General features: G+C 31.4%; 5 protein-coding genes and 1 pseudogene across 5 annotated transcripts; 2 read left to right on the top strand and 4 right to left on the bottom strand.

Moving 5' to 3' along the window:
* Positions 1 to 66: 66 nt before the first annotated feature.
* Positions 67 to 1,130, bottom strand: LOC108816871 (uncharacterized). The gene is made up of 2 exons (XM_018589433.2): positions 853 to 1,130; positions 67 to 316 (listed from the first exon to the last, which is right to left on the bottom strand). Exons 1-2 carry the CDS (start codon positions 1,050 to 1,052, stop codon positions 286 to 288), a joined length of 231 nt encoding a protein of 76 aa, XP_018444935.1. The 5' UTR covers positions 1,053 to 1,130; the 3' UTR covers positions 67 to 285.
* A 194-nt stretch (positions 1,131 to 1,324) lies between these two features.
* Positions 1,325 to 2,870, top strand: LOC108815012 (ATP-dependent Clp protease adapter protein CLPS1, chloroplastic). The gene is made up of 3 exons (XM_018587671.2): positions 1,325 to 1,484; positions 2,189 to 2,330; positions 2,425 to 2,870. Exons 1-3 carry the CDS (start codon positions 1,418 to 1,420, stop codon positions 2,684 to 2,686), a joined length of 471 nt encoding a protein of 156 aa, XP_018443173.1. The 5' UTR covers positions 1,325 to 1,417; the 3' UTR covers positions 2,687 to 2,870.
* A 713-nt stretch (positions 2,871 to 3,583) lies between these two features.
* Positions 3,584 to 4,698, bottom strand: LOC108816736 (protein PLANT CADMIUM RESISTANCE 12). Its single transcript, XM_018589303.2, has 4 exons — positions 4,345 to 4,698; positions 4,168 to 4,239; positions 3,869 to 4,078; positions 3,584 to 3,778 (listed from the first exon to the last, which is right to left on the bottom strand). The coding sequence occupies exons 1-4, from the start codon at positions 4,469 to 4,471 to the stop codon at positions 3,702 to 3,704; spliced, it is 486 nt and encodes a 161-aa protein (XP_018444805.1). The 5' UTR covers positions 4,472 to 4,698; the 3' UTR covers positions 3,584 to 3,701.
* Positions 4,699 to 6,260: 1,562 nt separating this feature from the next.
* On the bottom strand, positions 6,261 to 7,528 carry LOC108814862 (probable carboxylesterase 6). The gene has a single exon (XM_018587496.2). The coding sequence runs from the start codon at positions 7,408 to 7,410 to the stop codon at positions 6,421 to 6,423; it is 990 nt and encodes a 329-aa protein (XP_018442998.1). The 5' UTR covers positions 7,411 to 7,528; the 3' UTR covers positions 6,261 to 6,420.
* Positions 7,529 to 14,404: 6,876 nt separating this feature from the next.
* LOC108814277 (30S ribosomal protein 3-1, chloroplastic-like) lies at positions 14,405 to 15,217 on the top strand (annotated as a pseudogene).
* On the bottom strand, positions 15,100 to 16,240 carry LOC108814278 (uncharacterized). Its single transcript, XM_018586813.2, has 3 exons — positions 15,654 to 16,240; positions 15,483 to 15,564; positions 15,100 to 15,391 (listed from the first exon to the last, which is right to left on the bottom strand). Exons 1-3 carry the CDS (start codon positions 15,765 to 15,767, stop codon positions 15,219 to 15,221), a joined length of 369 nt encoding a protein of 122 aa, XP_018442315.1. The 5' UTR covers positions 15,768 to 16,240; the 3' UTR covers positions 15,100 to 15,218.
* Positions 16,241 to 16,451: the final 211 nt, after the last annotated feature.

Raw genomic sequence — 16,451 nt, 5'->3', positions numbered from 1 at the left:
TTTTCGGATCGGTATCGGTCAGGTCCGGGTAAAATGCACATGCCTGCCTACCTTTCAAGAATGGGATTGAAAATGAAAAAGCGGTGTGAATACACTTCTCCTTAGGAAACAAAATGACAAATGGATTCGTAAACCAAATCCAATTTCAGGTTCACGAGCAAAATGTAATCTCGTAACAAAATTAATTTAAAAAAAAAACAGAAGCAGTTTTATTTATTATATCAGAAAGACATCTGAGAAATGATGAGCTCTAGATGAATGGCTGCAACTCCCTTCTTTTTTTTTTCATTTGCTCTCTGCATCATATATGTCCGTTCTGTGATCTCTCTTTAAGGAACAAACAAACAAAAAGAAAATAACATTCGGAAAGGGAATTATCAACATTAGCAATTGCACCATGCAGCTACTTAGCCTTACCCATATAATGGACTCAGGTTTTTGCCTACGTCAACGAAAGCTAAACCATCAAGAAAACAGTCCTGGACCCAACCATTTATCAACACCTTAATCTCAAGCACTACTACCAAGAACCTATCTAAACTATGCTAAACCATAATCTATGTGGCCTAACCACATAACCATCCTTGTTTCCTAATACTAAACAAAAACTTCTTAGGTCTCACTGCATGTTTGAAATCTTACAGTTTCCCACAACTAAAACCACTCTTCACAGCAAACTAGTTTAATCCTAAAACCCCCAAAATACATTTATGGCCACCAAAATTTTCAGACAAGAGTGATGAAACTCAGACAAGAAAGGATATGCAAGGTTTATTTATAAGCTATAAGAGCTGTAATGAAAATAGATTAAAAAAAAAATCAGAAAGAAAAATAAGTTAAAAAAGAGGATACACGAGGTAGAAGCCATGAGCGAAAGCACCGGCGAGGACAAGACCGAAGAGACGGTCTCTGAGAACAGGCTGATGCCTCAAGGTCAAGCGAATCAGAGGGAGAGCAGGCGCGTATATGAGAGGCACCAAGAATTTGATCGGAGCTGCTTTCTTCTTCCTCTCCATCCCTGTTGTTCTCGACGGATCGCTTGACGACGACATTGCAGAGAGATCCCTTTTGCTCTTCGCTTCTGCGATTCAATTGTTTTCCTTTTTCTTTCTTTTTTTTTTAATTCTTTTTGAAAGAGGTTTAAGGAAGCTTGGCATTTTTTAATTATTGGATATGGATTTAAAACTGATATAGAAAATGAGCCCATCTACAGCCCACAAGAAGTCGAAGAATCTGCCACCTTTTTGTAAATGAATTATGAATATACCAAACGCAGCGTTTAGATACAGATGCAACGTTGAAATTCCATAACCACCAGTTTCTGAATTTATGAATAATTATTATTTCGTGATTACAATTGCTCGGCCCTGATTACATTTGTGTGAGAGTAGCATCCACTCGAGGGAGAACAGAGCATATGGAGACTGCTATATGTGGGAGATTAGCTCTCGCACCAAACTCTCTCTTCAATTCTTCTTTATCAGGTTCTCTTCTTCCCTTTCGTATCAATCATCATCCGATTATTTTTTTGCTCTGCTCGATGAAAGTTTGAAACTTTATTACCTAATTTAAGCTGTTTGAATTTGAATATTTACGTGCTAAAAGACAAAAAAAAATTAGAAATAGAGGGTTGTTTATGAAATTTATAAGTGTTTGTTGAAGTGAATCTGATTGGTTCTGAAAATCTTACAAAACATATGTTGATGTTTCTGAAAATGTCTTCTTATAAAAAAGATTCAAACTTTCTTGTTAGCTTTTGCCTATGGATAAACAAATGGGTCACTGAAGAGAATCTGATAAATTAGGTTCTGAAGATTTACAAAAGATATGTTGATGTTTCTGAATATGCACTTTCTAAAAAGATTCAGACCCTTTTTTAAAAAACATTCTGGCTTTTGTAGTTTGTGTTTGGTTTCAGCTATTTGCTTCAATTATTTAATGTTATGGACGAGATTATTGTAAGCTCCAGAATATTGGTGTCTAAGGCGTTAATTATGTATTTATGTTCATAATCGCAGCAATATTTTGAGAAACACTTGGGATGAGTTCATTTAGATCATTGCTGCAACCTTTCAATCATTGTTTCTTTGTCGTTGTCTCTGATCTTTTGTGTCTGTCATTTAGTTTCCATGAAAATGTCTTGTGATAACAGCGGATCTCTCTGTCACTTACTTGATGATGTGTGCAGGGGACAAACATTCTCTGTCAAAAGGACCATGCGTTAATAATCGTGGAGTTCTCATGACCATAGTGAGTAAAGGAGGTGGTGTGTTGGACAAACCAATTATAGAGAAGACTACTCCTGGTCGTGAATCTGAGTTTGATTTGAGGTATATTTGCCTACAAGATCAACTCCAGAATGCTGAACTGCATCAAAGAAGATTATTATTATTTAGACAATTTTACATTGCTGTGATTGTTCAGGAAATCAAAGAAGATGGCTCCACCTTACAGAGTGATACTACACAACGACAACTTCAACAAGAGGGAATATGTGGTTCAGGTTTTGATGAAGGTCATACCAGGAATGACCGTAGACAACGCAGTTAACATTATGCAAGAAGCCCACATCAACGGTTTGGCTGTTGTCATCGTCTGTGCTCAGGCCGATGCAGAGCAACACTGTATGCAGCTTCGCGGTAACGGTCTTCTCAGTTCTGTTGAACCTGATGGTGGAGGCTGCTGAAACAAAAAAAACAAAAAACTAGTTTAAATTTCGTATAGGTTTTTCACACCTCTCAGGACACTCTATTTAGTAAAAAAAGAAAATGTCCTTTGGTGTATATAAATATCAGAAAGTTTGGTACTAAGGCTGTTATACTATATGCAGTGAACCTTTGCCTTTTTTTATAGATCTTTCGTTGGTTTTATCATGGAGAGTCTTTTTAGGGAACTTGAGAATACAAATAACATAACTTTCTTGAAGTTCAGATGGTGTTACAGATCAATGAATTCTGATTCAGTAATCACTAATAAAAAAGCTATCAGTTTGATAACAAACTAATCGTTGTGTAAAGAGTGAAGAAGGAAGGCATACACAAATTCCACCAAGGACCACGCCTAAAGAGTTTTCATCTGCAGCCAAACCAATAGTCGCAAGCTAGAATGTTGCTGGGTCCAAATTATTCACCAAATGTGGTTGACTATATGGGTCATATGGCTACGGCCATGTGGAAGCTAATTGGTACTCTCGCAAACTTCATTCACCAGGTAAAGATAGAACACAAAACCTCTCGAAGCAACAATTAGCATTGCAAATAAATAAATTAAAAAAAAAAACTAAAAGGTTCTGTCGTTGCAGGCAAATCCATATTGAGGCAACAAACTTTTTTTTTTTTTTTTTTTTTTTTTTTTTTTTTTTTTTTTTTTTTTTTTTTTTTTTTTTTTTTTTTTTGAGGCAACAAACTTCACAACAGTTTCATAGGATTCTCACCACAAGACAAGCAGCTCGCATCTTTTTTGGCCATCCACAGCTCTCTGTGGTTAAGCCAGACCTAGGGAATAAGCCATGTCATGACCCAAAGTAAAGCATACTTCTCCTAGACTTTTAAATCATCTGTTATCAGCTTAGTGAACGTTTTAATCCAGAATAATTTTTTTTTATATTTCACTTTTTTTCCTAAGCTAACTGAAAGAAAAAAAGAGAAGCTAATAAGATCTACATATACATTATACAACGTAAGATACAATCATGAAACTCTTCAGCGGATCATGCCTGGTACAACTATAGGAGGAGTTACTTTCTCTCGGCTCCATTTCTCTACATTTGAAAGCCAGCCTGAAACAATCACCAAAAAAAAACATAATTTGTGATTTCTTGTAGAACAAGCTAAATCCTTAGGGTTTCTAAAGCCATAAGATTACATACTGATGGAGGGATCGGCTCCACGGTTCTTGAGCTCTCTAGATTCTTGGCAGATAGCACAAGAAGTGCAAAAGAGATGGACCCAAAAGTCACCGCATGGTTCCTCAGGCAATGCGAAATGTTCCCTCAGCCTTGACCTGCTTGGGGACGCGTAAAGCCAGCAGCAACCCACAAACCCTAACGCTAGATGAATCAAACCTGCGCTGATGCAAGCTACATTTCAAGAAAATCAATTCAGGTTTTAGAATTTTCTTACAATTAAATAATATCAAATGTTAATATGTAGATTACGTGTTTCTTACGTATGGTTCCTCTGTTTACGATCTCGGTGTTTTGAGCGAAGGAGACGCATGGCATTATAGCTGTCTGAACACCTTTTTAAGGATCCATTTTGGGACAAGAAAGAAAGATTAATCAAACAAGAAGAGATTAGGATTTTTTTTAACAAAAAAGAGAATATGATTAAGAAGGGAATGTACAAATGTGACCATCTTGGTGACAGTCACAGAGACCGGTGGTCCATAGTCCCTGAGGAAGTTCTCTACCGTAGGGTTGATCCCGGAACGACGCTCCTTCTGCCTTGAACACCGGCCCATCCCCGTACATTTTACAATAAATTTCAGTAATTAATAATAATTCTTAAATCAATTGTACTAACAAAAAATAATTTATCACTTTCGTTTGATTTTCTCTGACGTTTTCGTCAGATGGATAGGTTTTACAAGTTTTTTTAGAGAACTTGAAAACTAAATTTTGTTTTTTCCGGTAGAAAAATTAGAAAACGAACAGGGGAAAATTATTTAAATATATACTTCTTTTGCAGTAGGAGCTGGACATAGGGCATAGGCACAAAAACGCTTCAACAAAACAAGATAAACGTGAAGTTTTGTTGGTGGAGAACTTATAATCAAAAGGGATATTAACGTCAAGTTTTGTTATCAGTTTATATATTTTGATTGATTTAGAAATCCATGTAGTATTTATAAATCTAAATAAAATGTACAGATTTTTAAATTCTCTCGATTGGTATTACAAATTTCAAGGTATTTTTTTCAGATTTGAGTTTTTGTATTTGTAACAAAAAAAATCCGTACAAATCCATTTAAATTTATTATAAAATCAAATCTATTAATAAATATGTATGCTCGAATAACACATCATTTGAATTAAAATTATTATAAATAATTAGTTCAATAACACATGATTTTAATACATATTTTAAAATCATAGAACCAATAACACTAGATTTAATTTAAATTTTCAAATATATTAAAATACACTAACCAATAACTCCCACTAATCAATAAAATAATGATTTTCTTTGTAAAGAAGCTTTCAAATAACGATTTTATCTAAACATAGAAATACTGTAGTGTACTATGAAACTAGTTAATTTCTCGTTATCATACAAAACAGGTTAGATAAATTTAGCCATGCAGTTATCTGCAATCTATAATTCGTAGAAGTATTTATTAATTAGTTGACTAGAAAGACGCTAAATTTGAAGATTTGTATATAGTACATAATTTAAATCTCGTCAATTTTTAAAACGTTTCCTAAATTTTAAATTTGTAAGATTTTTTTTTTCTTATAACCATATTTTAGAAAAAGAATTCTTTCAGTTGTCCCGTAAACACAACAAAGATTAAATAATTCGCTACCGGTTTATCGAAGAACTTGACTGTTAGACTAAATTTGCTGAATAAATTCCTCATTTGCAACTTAAAGATATAAATATATTTCTTGTATAAATAACAACATTTAACACCCAGCCTATTTTCAACTGTTGAATTATTCTTTAGAAGAAACTGGTAAAAACTGAAAAGGTCAACGTTTCTGTCTTAGAAAATGATTATGCCGGTTTTCCAAAAGTCATAGGTACTGATAATGGTGATTTGTATGAACAAAAATAGCAGCAAAAAATGAGTTGCCTATCAAAACCAACCATGAACTAGGCTCTCAACTAGGGTCTTGTCCAAATTTGTCCCCCACTGTACAATTGTCTGCAAAGTTTTTAAAGACATTTTTTTTGGTCAACAAAGACATTACTTTAGAGTTTTAGTTATTAAAGACATTATTTTAGACTTTCAGTTATTACCTATTAGTATTTTGGGGAAGTTTCACCATAATATCTCAAACTCAAGAAAAATATATTATTTATTAAATAATATTTCAATATAATGAAAAGTATCAAAAATATTAGAAGTGAGATATTTTAAATATGTTCAGTTAATTATTCTTAATTTGTGAGATATTATAGTGAGAACTCAAAGATGCTTTTACAACTTCGGCTTTAAATTTTGGCATGAAGTCAATTAATATTCCATCTTTCCTTAACTCACGATAAAAATTCTTTGTTCAGAATTCAGTAATTCAACAACCATGTTTGAAGCTCTAATCAAACTAATTTTATTAATAATTCAGAAAGCGAAATTCATATATATTAGTCCTAAAACATACACCTTATTTGAACATTTTATATTCAAGTTACAAACTTATAAAAGCCAGCATTAAAATGAAAAAAAAAAAACAGTTTATACAAACACGAAACCAATTTAAAGGGGATCATAGTGGTGGATGAAAGAGTCGATGTGGCACACCATCTCATCAGTTGTGGTCTGAGCAAGCTGAGACTTACCAAGAATCTGAAACGCGTGACCAACGCCTTTATACACCACGCGCTTGATCACTTCCTCATCACCATCGCACATCTCCATCTCTCTATCCATCAGCACATCCATCTCAGCCACACACACCAGCGTCCTCATCGCCATCTTCTTCACCGGTTTACAATACTGATGCTCCCTGTCTGCGCCACGTGGCAAAGCCAGCTTCCACCACGCGTCCGACGCAGCCAGTGTAAGTATCGAGCTCTTTGTGTTGTTCTCCACGCGCAGCTCACTCTCCGTACGCGCCTCCCCGCCGAAGAAAGGCTGAATCAGGATGGTTCCTTCTATCTTCAATGGTTTTAGATCATCCGCAGCTGCTGCTAATCTTGCGGCGACATGGTGAGCGATGTTGCCTCCGGCGCTGTCTCCGACCAAGAATATTCGGCTCAAGTCACATAGCTTAGCCCACAAGCTATCGTTTCTTCTTTTCTCGAGCCAATGAATGACATTGACGCCATCTTCGTAAGCCGCCGGGAGAGGGTTCTCAGGGGCTAAACGGTAATTTACAGACATGACCATGCAACGTGAGCTAGCGGACAATCTTGCCAAGAACTCGTGGTAACACGACCAAGAAGCTGAGCCGACACAGAAACCTCCACCGTGGAAGTAGACTAGCAAAGGGAGCTTAGAGTTGGTATCTACCGGGATATAGAGACGTGCCCATACGTTGGTCAACTTGTCTATGTAAACATCCGAGCAAGCCACGCCGAGCTCCAGGGGTAGTGAGGGACCCACACACGGCACGAGTTGAGATCGTTCCACGTGGCCGTCTTTGTAAACTCTAATAAGGCCTTCTACTTCGTCTACGACCGGTCCATGAATGTTGGTGTTATTAGGGTCAATGGTCATCACATGGGTCAATGTGGTTGCTCCCATTTTCTCCGATTTTAGGTGTTTTCTGCTGATTTGTGACACAAAGAGAGATTTTAATTTATAGATAGTTGTACAGAGAGAGATGGATCTTGTAATAGAGTTTTGGATATTGATGTGTTTGGGGGGTTACATAGTCGGAGGATATATAATGGAGGTGATAGAGACGGGTGAGGTTGGAAATATTTCCACTTTGCATTTTTCATCAATACTAACAATAATTGAAACTAAACTGTATTTTAAAAAAAATGAAACTAAACTAAATTTTGGTGGCTGCTCTCTATGTTTTCTTTTTGTAGCATCTCTGTTTGTTATTTATTATTCTCTATCTATTTGTAGATAAGGTAAAGTTAATTTTTAGAACCATATATTTATACCACGTGCTTTTCTTGAATATGATAATCTGACCGTTAACAACCAAAAAATACAGTTCATTGATATTCTATAAAAGTGAATTATCTCTGTTTTTCGTTTAAACTAAATTCCGAATCGTCACTGGTGATATAATAGAAACGTGTGAATAGACTTAGAAGGGTTGTTCTTATCCAAAGGGCGTGGGAGGGCAATGTTCAACTTCAACCGTTCAACGTGACTATTTCTTTGTAAGCTAGTCGATGGAATATAGTGATTTTTTTTTTGAACAACTGTGATATGTTTTTTCTTATAATTCCATTTAACAAATGTGTTGTAGTTTCTATATAATAATGTTACAAAAAAAGTTTCTATATAATAATAATTGGAAATATGAAAAGGTAACACGTGGACATCAAATACTGTGCTGGTGGGGGATAGTCTTCCATCTTTCAACGGCATAGAGTCAGAAGAAGTATGGGATTGGCTGAACGGTTTTGTCAAAATGCACTTAGAAAAAGATATATTGTCCACTTTTGTTCTTCATTGTTCATGCACCGATCTTTTAGTACGTGAGAGAACATTTCAACATGGTGTGTGTATAATTAATGATAGTTTCAGTCGCTCAGCTAGCATTTTTGTATATATTGGGAATGAAATCTCTATGCTGAAACTAGTGACATAGAGATTAGACGAGAGATCTCTTCTTGATGTAATTATAACCAAATTATGGTATAAAAACAAGTTAATCTCTGCCACTAATTTCAGCATAGAACAAGTTAACAATGTTGTTTGTTATATCTATTACAAAAAGTTGATTCAAGTATGGGTTGTGAAAGTTTTTTTCTTTTTAGTGGTAAAGGGGTTGTGGGTTGTGAAAGTTGATTGGTGACGTCTGTGTTAGCCAATAAAAGAATGGGCAAGTAGGCGGGGAGCTTAAGTGGGATATATAATGTATATAAGAATAATAAGAAGTTGATAGTGTTGACAAAAGTGGGACAAAACCCATTTCCATGTTTGGGAATTTTTTCTTCCACGTCAAGACCGTTTTTATTAATTTTTAATATGTAAACCATTACGTCAAGAACTTTATGTTTATTTTTTGATCAAATCAAGAACTTTATGTTTAGAATGGAAAAAGCGGATCTAAGATTAAGGATCTGGTGGATCACACGGATCGAGTGAAACAAGAGTGGATGAAATGGTGGATCAAACGGATCGAGTGAAACAAGAGTGGATGAAATGGATTTAGCGTAACAAGAATGAATGAAACGGATCTAGCATAACAAGAGTGGATCTAGCAATCAAAAACATATATATGAATGACGAAAGTTGATAAAATATAGTTCAAAAAACTGTATAGATTTAAAATAATTTATATTACTATTTAATTTTATAATTCAAATTATTTATTTTTAAAATAAGTTATATAATTTTTATTCAAAGTATACTACAAAATTATTTAATACACACAGATATATATATATATATACACACATTGAGCTGTAAAATGAAATTTATATCTAACTTTGGATGATTGAATTTTTGTAGACATTTATATGATTGAAACTATTTTAAAGTTAATATTAGATTTTTATAAAATAATATATAAATGTAATAATATAAATCTTTTAAAATATAATAGAAATTATTATATATATAATTGTATGATATATACAGAAAATATTATATTACTATTTAATTTTCATAGTTAAAGTTAGTTATTTCAAAATATAGTTTACAATTGCAATAAATATATTTTAATTCAAAAAGTAGTGAATTTTTAACATATATATAACTGTTTTAAGATTTAATATTAATTATATATATATTTATAACATGTAATAAAGTATTAATACAAAACCTTTTAAAAATTATTAGTACAAAGGTAAAATAGTCATATCAATAAATAAATTCAAATATTCTGTTTCTAAAAGAAATATAAATAAATTTAAAATAAAAGATAAATAAGTGGAACTTCTTTGAACTACTTCAAACATGAAGCATATTCTCCTCCACTAGCAGTTCTTAGCTTTTCTTCATATAAAGACGCACCGCAAGCGGTTTGCTATACTGTTTATCATTATAATTTTTTGAACTGCTTCTTATTACTAATTATGTTGAATGGAAGAATACATGGTAGAAAATATGCTGAGTGTGAGAACCACTTTGTAACTGCTCACCATTCAAACACATAATATATGCTTTATTTCTGGTGATCCATACACATCCACACTACACAAATACAATTTATACCACACCAAAGTTTCATGTCATACTTTGTTTACATACCGTAATGGTTGATTATGAAACTCAGTTATCAGTCTACATGTTAAGAATCAAATACTTTTCAATAAACTTTTGTAAAATTTCCACTCTTAATATAAAATACGCTTTGATCTATGCGCTTGTACGGCTGTAATTTTTGAAATGCTATCTATTTCTCATGTCACTATTATATACCATGTATATGTATCATCATATAATTAGTCGTATTTTGTACGTATTATCATATAAATAATCATATATATTATATTTTTAAAACTTAATATAAAATATAAAAACCATAATTTAATTTGGTGTTTGAAATTGAACTTTGTATTGTATTTTTCTTATATATATTAAAAATATTTTATTGGTTATTGGAAAATATTTTTATATGGTTATTGGAAAATATTTTAGTAGAAATTAATTTTGAATATATGTATTTTTGAATTAATTTTGGATAAAGTTTAAATTATTATTTTATTTGAAATATGTATATAAAGTTTAAATTCTGTTTTATGATCATTTTAGGCAAAAGATGTTTTTAGGTAATTATATTGGACAATTTTGTATATTTTTAAACTAGCTCAGATATAGTTTTTCATAATATAGTGGACTTCCATTTTTTCTTAATAATATAAGTTCATTATTTTTTTAAATATACTACTATTCATGTTTCCAAATAATTTTCAAAGAAATTTCAATTTTAATAATATAGAGAATATGGATATTCAAATTAAATTGTACATCTAATTTATTAAAAGAAAAGTACAAATATGAAATAACCCTTGACATTTACAATTTATTTACAATAGAATGCAATTGGAACTAATAAACCTATATTTAATTATTCTTAATGTATTTCCTAAATCGACTATTAGTTATTTCCTAAATCTTTATCAAATGTCCAATTTAAAAAAAATTATTATTTTATTTCCTAAATTGACTATTAACTACCCTCATAAACATAATGTTACTAATATATGTACATTAGTATATTATGCAACATTTTACTTTTTATTTTTAATTTTTTATGCAGTTTTCATCCAAAATTTGTTTGATATGATAGTAAAAATTCTAAAACTGTTTAGTTGGTGAAAATATACTCAGCGATTTTTCGCTAGAGATTATATATGTGATACTTGATAGGAGGGTGTTTTTTATTTTTATGTAATTATCTGTCAAATATATTTTTTGTTTTCTATTAAACTAAGTAAGCATTGTTTCATTAGTATCAATTTCGTAGAAATATCCAAATAATATTTTCCTAAAACGTTATTTTATATTAAATTAAGTAAGCTTTGTTTCATTAATATCAATTTCGTTGCAATATTCTAATAATAATTTTCTTAAAACGTTAATATATCAAGTTTAACTAGGTTTTAATAGTAGTATTTGTAAATATATATGGTATAACTTGATATGTATATGTACAGTTATAAATCTATTTTACCATTTCTACAATTTATAGTATTAGAATAATAATTCTAATAATAATAATAATTTTCTTAAAACGTTAATATATCAAGTTTAACTAGGTTTTAATAGTAATATTTGTAAATATATATGGTAATATAACTTGATATGTATATATACAATTATAAATCTATTTTACCATTTCTACAATTTATAGTATTAGAATATTGGAAAATGAAGTAATAATGAATAATTTTCTTTTCTTTAAGCACCAGCCACCTTTTCTAGTTTTTCTCATTTTTATCTTACATCATGTAATTTTTTAACATTTTATTTTCGTACACAGCAATTTTTTCTTCGTAATTTTATCTATCACTATATCCATTCTTATAATAAACCCAACTAAATCAAATGTACAACCATTAGAAGAACAATCGCTCAAACATAATTGAATTTATAAACTTGAGTTTTCAACAAAATTGGCACACATATTCTAACGGTTCTATCAGTTTTGGTTAATTTATCGGGTCAACATAAATCGGTTTTAGAAACATTCCGGATTCAGCTAAGTACAGAAATCATGTTTTAAAATTTATAATTGGTCGGTATAATTTTTAAAACAATCAATATCAATATGTTTGCTTAAATATCTAAGAACAATATATTAACACAATGTAAAAACAATTGAAATCCATAATGAATCTTAATTTGATTAAAAAATAAAAAGGGAAAATTGTTTTCTAAGACAAAAAAATGATAACTATGTCCTATTAGGCTAATTTTTATTTTGTTTCATTTTTGCCCCTAATATCTTTTAGTATTTTACAAAATAAATCAAATGAATAGTTTTACAAACAAAAAAAATTCAAAAATAGTAACTACTCATGTAAAACCTTTATCAACTTATTGGTATTTTTTTCTAATTTTAAAAATGTTTAAATCATAATTTTATATTTTGTTCTACAGAAAGTAGAATTGACATTCTGCATAGTAGAAAATGTAATCCACTATTTTCATTGAATCTACCATGTTTAGAATACGTGATCTACATAAATAATTATAATCTAAAAATATTTGGAATACATATTCCGCGCTTAACCTATCACTCTAAAATCTGTAGAAATCGGAATCTACACATTACTATAAATCTAAAACCTGTAGAAATAAGAATCTACACATTACTGTAAATTTAAAACTAGTAGAAATCGATTTCAAATATGTTTACTATATTCTTCGTATAGTTAATATAGATTTTACGGATAAGGATAATCAGTTGCGAAAATACGAGAATAAAATATTTGAAAATAATCAGTTTTTTATATTTATAAAATCGAATTTTTTTAAAAAATTTTAAAAAATCGTGATTTATAAAATTAATTTTAAAATTAAAAAAAATCGATTTGGAACTCCTTCTCACAACCATTTTTTATATTCCATTGATCGATTACAAAATTTTCACAAAACTTCACATTGATTCTACCATAATTCATAAATATTCTGAGATATTGTTAAGAACAACAAAAAAAATTTAAAAGAGAAACTATAATATATTGTACTTACAAACTAATTTTGTAGTAAAAAATTTATTTGAAAAGTTGCTTGAAATACACAAAGTTTGATAAGATTTTTCATTTGAAACAGAAAAGGATATTTGTTTCTAAAAAATCATTTAAAGATCTTTACAAAATGTATCATTGAAAATAAATCAATTTGATTTTTATCATCATTAAATATTATTAAAATATTTATATTATTTTAGTTTTTCGTTTATCAATCAAAAATAAATTTAATTTGAAATTATAATTATATTTTATGATAATAAAAATTTAAGTTAGTTAATTTTCGGAAATAAATTTTATCCTGATTCTGAAAAGATTTTCTTAGAATTTTCTTTAAAAATATTTATTTGTATTTTAGATATAATATAAAGATATGATGATTAAGTTATGTATTTTAAATAAAATATAAAGATATTAAAAGATATGATTATTAATATTTTTTTCTTTAATTACTTTAGTTCAAAATTATATTTTAATATTTAACAATTGTTTTGTTAATTTTAATTTCAAATTTATAATTGAAATAAGGGCAATATTGCTAATTGCTATTTTAAAAATATTCAGTCTAATGGAACATAAAATATATGAGATTAGTATAATAGAACATAGTTATCATTTTTTGGTCTAAAAACAATTTTCCAATCAAAAATAAATTTGTATAGACGCACGGATTAAATTCTAGTTGTGGTTATTTTATAAGAGTATTGAGCTTGTTTAGTCCTTACAGTTCATATATTTGAAAAATGAATCTTCAATCTAACTTGGTTTGAATTGAAGTTAGGTTTGTGGTCGATGTTTATGTATTTTAGAAGGGAAAAAAAAAGAAGAAAAATTCACATATTGGCTTCTTTTGCTTTTAAAAGATTCCTTAAGAGAAGAGAATAACAAGGAACCTACACAACATGGACACACAAGCAGAGAATATTAATTGATCCAATTAATACTCAACACACCCCATATGAGTGTCAACTATGAAAGAGTACAAATTACGTCACAAGAACCAAAAAAAAAACAAAGTTTATACTTTATGTAACTAATCGTTAATACAGAAAAACCAATATAACTGTAGTTAAAAACACTCTAAACACTGAAGCGATGGAGGAACCGCAGAGGCAGATGCAGCTTGTCGTTCCGTGTTCCCATGCCACCCTTATGGACAAGTCGAAAGCGCGTTTGTGCTGAAGCTGCCTATACTCTTGACAAAGAGTGCACGGCTCTCAGCAAAAGTGGACGCATTGAAATATATTCTGACAATTGACAAACAGCTATTTAACATTTTACCAAAAAAAAATAAAAAATTGACAAACAGGTTTTTGTCTTTCAACAAAAAATCGGACAAAACATTTTTGGCATATCTTCATGGGCTTTTAACAGAGTTTTTTTTTATTAACTCTTAAACAAAATAATGAGCCAAGTCAACAAAGCCCATATAATATCATATCAATAGTCAACTGCTTTGGAGTTCCACTGCTAACCATATCTTCTTCCTTATCCACATTCTCATAAAAATCTCTATTGTCTCTGAAGAAACAAGTAAAAGAAAATGATGTCATCAATGGCACTCCACTCATCTGCTTCCATGTGCTCTTCTTTCATCTCTCAACATCCAAAACTCTCCTTCACTGCTTCTCCATCGTTCCATAACCACGCCACAAAACCCATATCTCTAAACCGGAAGAAGATGGTGGCTCTTGCAGCTCCAGAGACACTCACCGGAACTGATGTTTCCGACACTCCACAACCAAAACAGGTAAACAACAACAACAACAACACTCTTCTTCATCTTTTAAGTGTTCTGTTCTCAAACATATCTGAGTTGGTTCTTGTGTGTTAGGTAGTGAACCAACAAGAGGAGAAGGCAGGAGTGGTTCTTAAGTTTGTGTGGATGGAAAAAAACATAGGATTAGGATTGGACCAGCATGTACCTGGACATGGCACAATCCCACTAAGTCCTTACTTCTTCTGGCCAAGAAAAGATGCTTGGGAAGAGCTTTAAGTCCACTCTTGAAGCTAAGCCATGGATCTCTCAGAAGAAGATGATCATTCTCCTTAATCAAGCCACTGACATCATCAATCTCTGGCAACAAAGTGGCGGCAACTTAACTTCCCAATAATCTTTGTCTATTGAGAGTTATTTTTTTTTTACAATCATATCTAAACAAATATTACATAATTGAAAATGTTTTCAAGTTGATAATAAAAGCAAAAAAGGAAAAAACTAAGCTAAGAGCTATTGAGTTGTTGTTTCCTGGAAGAAGGGAATATTCTGCGCTTGAAGATGGAGATTTTGCAGAGAAGAGCTTCACCATATGACTTGGAGACTCTCCGGTCACCGGAGTATGTACATGTCAACGTCACTTCCTTCTCCAATACACTCACCAATATTGAATATGTTTCTGCTTCCCAAAGAAAACAAGAAACAATCTGCTGTGAGATAAAAGAAAAAATTAATGGTGGTCCTATCTGGAGAAGTAAACTAGTTCTCACCGATCATCCTTGACATTATGTCGGCGATCTTCTCTTGGCCGTCACTACATCTGATGTCTGCTGATAAAACAATCTCCTGAATCTGATGACAGACAAAATCATTACCTAAAAGCAAAAACCACTAGTTTGAATTATTATAAAGATGAAGTGTTTAAAAGAGTAACCACTAACAAGAGGCATGGATAAGGATGCGACTGTAGCTAGACTGCTTGCACTTGTTATTGAAAGCTTGCTTCTCGGTGATGCTCCAAGCTCTTGCTCGACGATTTCAGACAGAGAAGCCATAACAGTGTCGTCTCCTTTACAAGGAGTATAAATAAAAGAGTTGTTGTCGCTATCAGGAAAAGGATGAGCTAGCAAATCTTCTTATGTGGATGACAGAAGAAGCCCATCTTTTCTTTTGCTTCACTCTTTGGGGAAAATCAAGTTTAAAGAGAGAAGAGACATGTTAACACACAAGACAAGCACATACATCTATGCTTTGGATCCTTGACTTAGTGCAACATATTTTTGAGTGAGAAAGTCAAGCTTCACTCATCAGCATAGTTTGAAAAAAGATGCTTCACTCAGATAAATGCAACCCCACCAAGAACATTCAAGTATATGATTTCTGAATAAGTCTCATTAATTAATAATATATAGCTCTTTACCTTTCTTTCCTTACCGCACTTTGCTGTATAGCCAATCATAGATAAAGCACAGAAGGGATATTAGGTACAAAGTTAAAAAGGAGTTTAAGATAGAAAACACTCACCTTTTCATCAAAACAGAAGGTTTTCTTTTCTGTAAGCACTCTTTACAGTCTTGCACAGACTGTAAAAAAATCTCAATGAACTAACCTCAAAACTAAATTAATGAACCGTTCCATAATGGTCCCAGTTTCCACAAAGCATCAGCTGTTACCAGCTATAAGTTAACAACTTGCAACCAAATAGTATTGGTCCCGTTTGGATGCTGTACAAAACAAAA

The sequence above is a fragment of the Raphanus sativus genome, chromosome 7 (assembly GCF_000801105.2).
Source record: "Raphanus sativus cultivar WK10039 chromosome 7, ASM80110v3, whole genome shotgun sequence".
Classification (NCBI taxonomy): domain Eukaryota; kingdom Viridiplantae; phylum Streptophyta; class Magnoliopsida; order Brassicales; family Brassicaceae; genus Raphanus; species Raphanus sativus.
This window is presented reverse-complemented; position numbering and strand designations above follow the sequence as displayed.

Excerpts from the sequence above, each read along its gene's own strand:
- LOC108814278 (XM_018586813.2), bottom strand. The coding sequence starts at position 15,767 with ATGGCTTCTCTGTCTGAAATCGTCGAGCAAGAGCTTGGAGCATCACCG. Across the intron at positions 15,565-15,653 it reads CATCCTTATCCATGCCTCTT|ATTCAGGAGATTGTTTTATC; the intron begins GTTAGTGGTTAC and ends GTCTGTCATCAG. Across the intron at positions 15,392-15,482 it reads CATAATGTCAAGGATGATCG|AAACATATTCAATATTGGTG; the intron begins GTGAGAACTAGT and ends TTTGGGAAGCAG.
- LOC108816871 (XM_018589433.2), bottom strand. The coding sequence starts at position 1,052 with ATGTCGTCGTCAAGCGATCCGTCGAGAACAACAGGGATGGAGAGGAAG. Across the intron at positions 317-852 it reads GCTCATGGCTTCTACCTCGT|AACGGACATATATGATGCAG; the intron begins GTATCCTCTTTT and ends GAGAGATCACAG.
- LOC108814862 (XM_018587496.2), bottom strand. The coding sequence starts at position 7,410 with ATGGGAGCAACCACATTGACCCATGTGATGACCATTGACCCTAATAAC.
- LOC108815012 (XM_018587671.2), top strand. The coding sequence starts at position 1,418 with ATGGAGACTGCTATATGTGGGAGATTAGCTCTCGCACCAAACTCTCTC. Across the intron at positions 1,485-2,188 it reads CTTCAATTCTTCTTTATCAG|GGGACAAACATTCTCTGTCA; the intron begins GTTCTCTTCTTC and ends TGATGTGTGCAG. Across the intron at positions 2,331-2,424 it reads GAATCTGAGTTTGATTTGAG|GAAATCAAAGAAGATGGCTC; the intron begins GTATATTTGCCT and ends GTGATTGTTCAG.
- LOC108816736 (XM_018589303.2), bottom strand. The coding sequence starts at position 4,471 with ATGTACGGGGATGGGCCGGTGTTCAAGGCAGAAGGAGCGTCGTTCCGG. Across the intron at positions 4,240-4,344 it reads TCACCAAGATGGTCACATTT|GTGTTCAGACAGCTATAATG; the intron begins GTACATTCCCTT and ends ATCCTTAAAAAG. Across the intron at positions 3,779-3,868 it reads TGGAGCCGATCCCTCCATCA|GCTGGCTTTCAAATGTAGAG; the intron begins GTATGTAATCTT and ends TGATTGTTTCAG.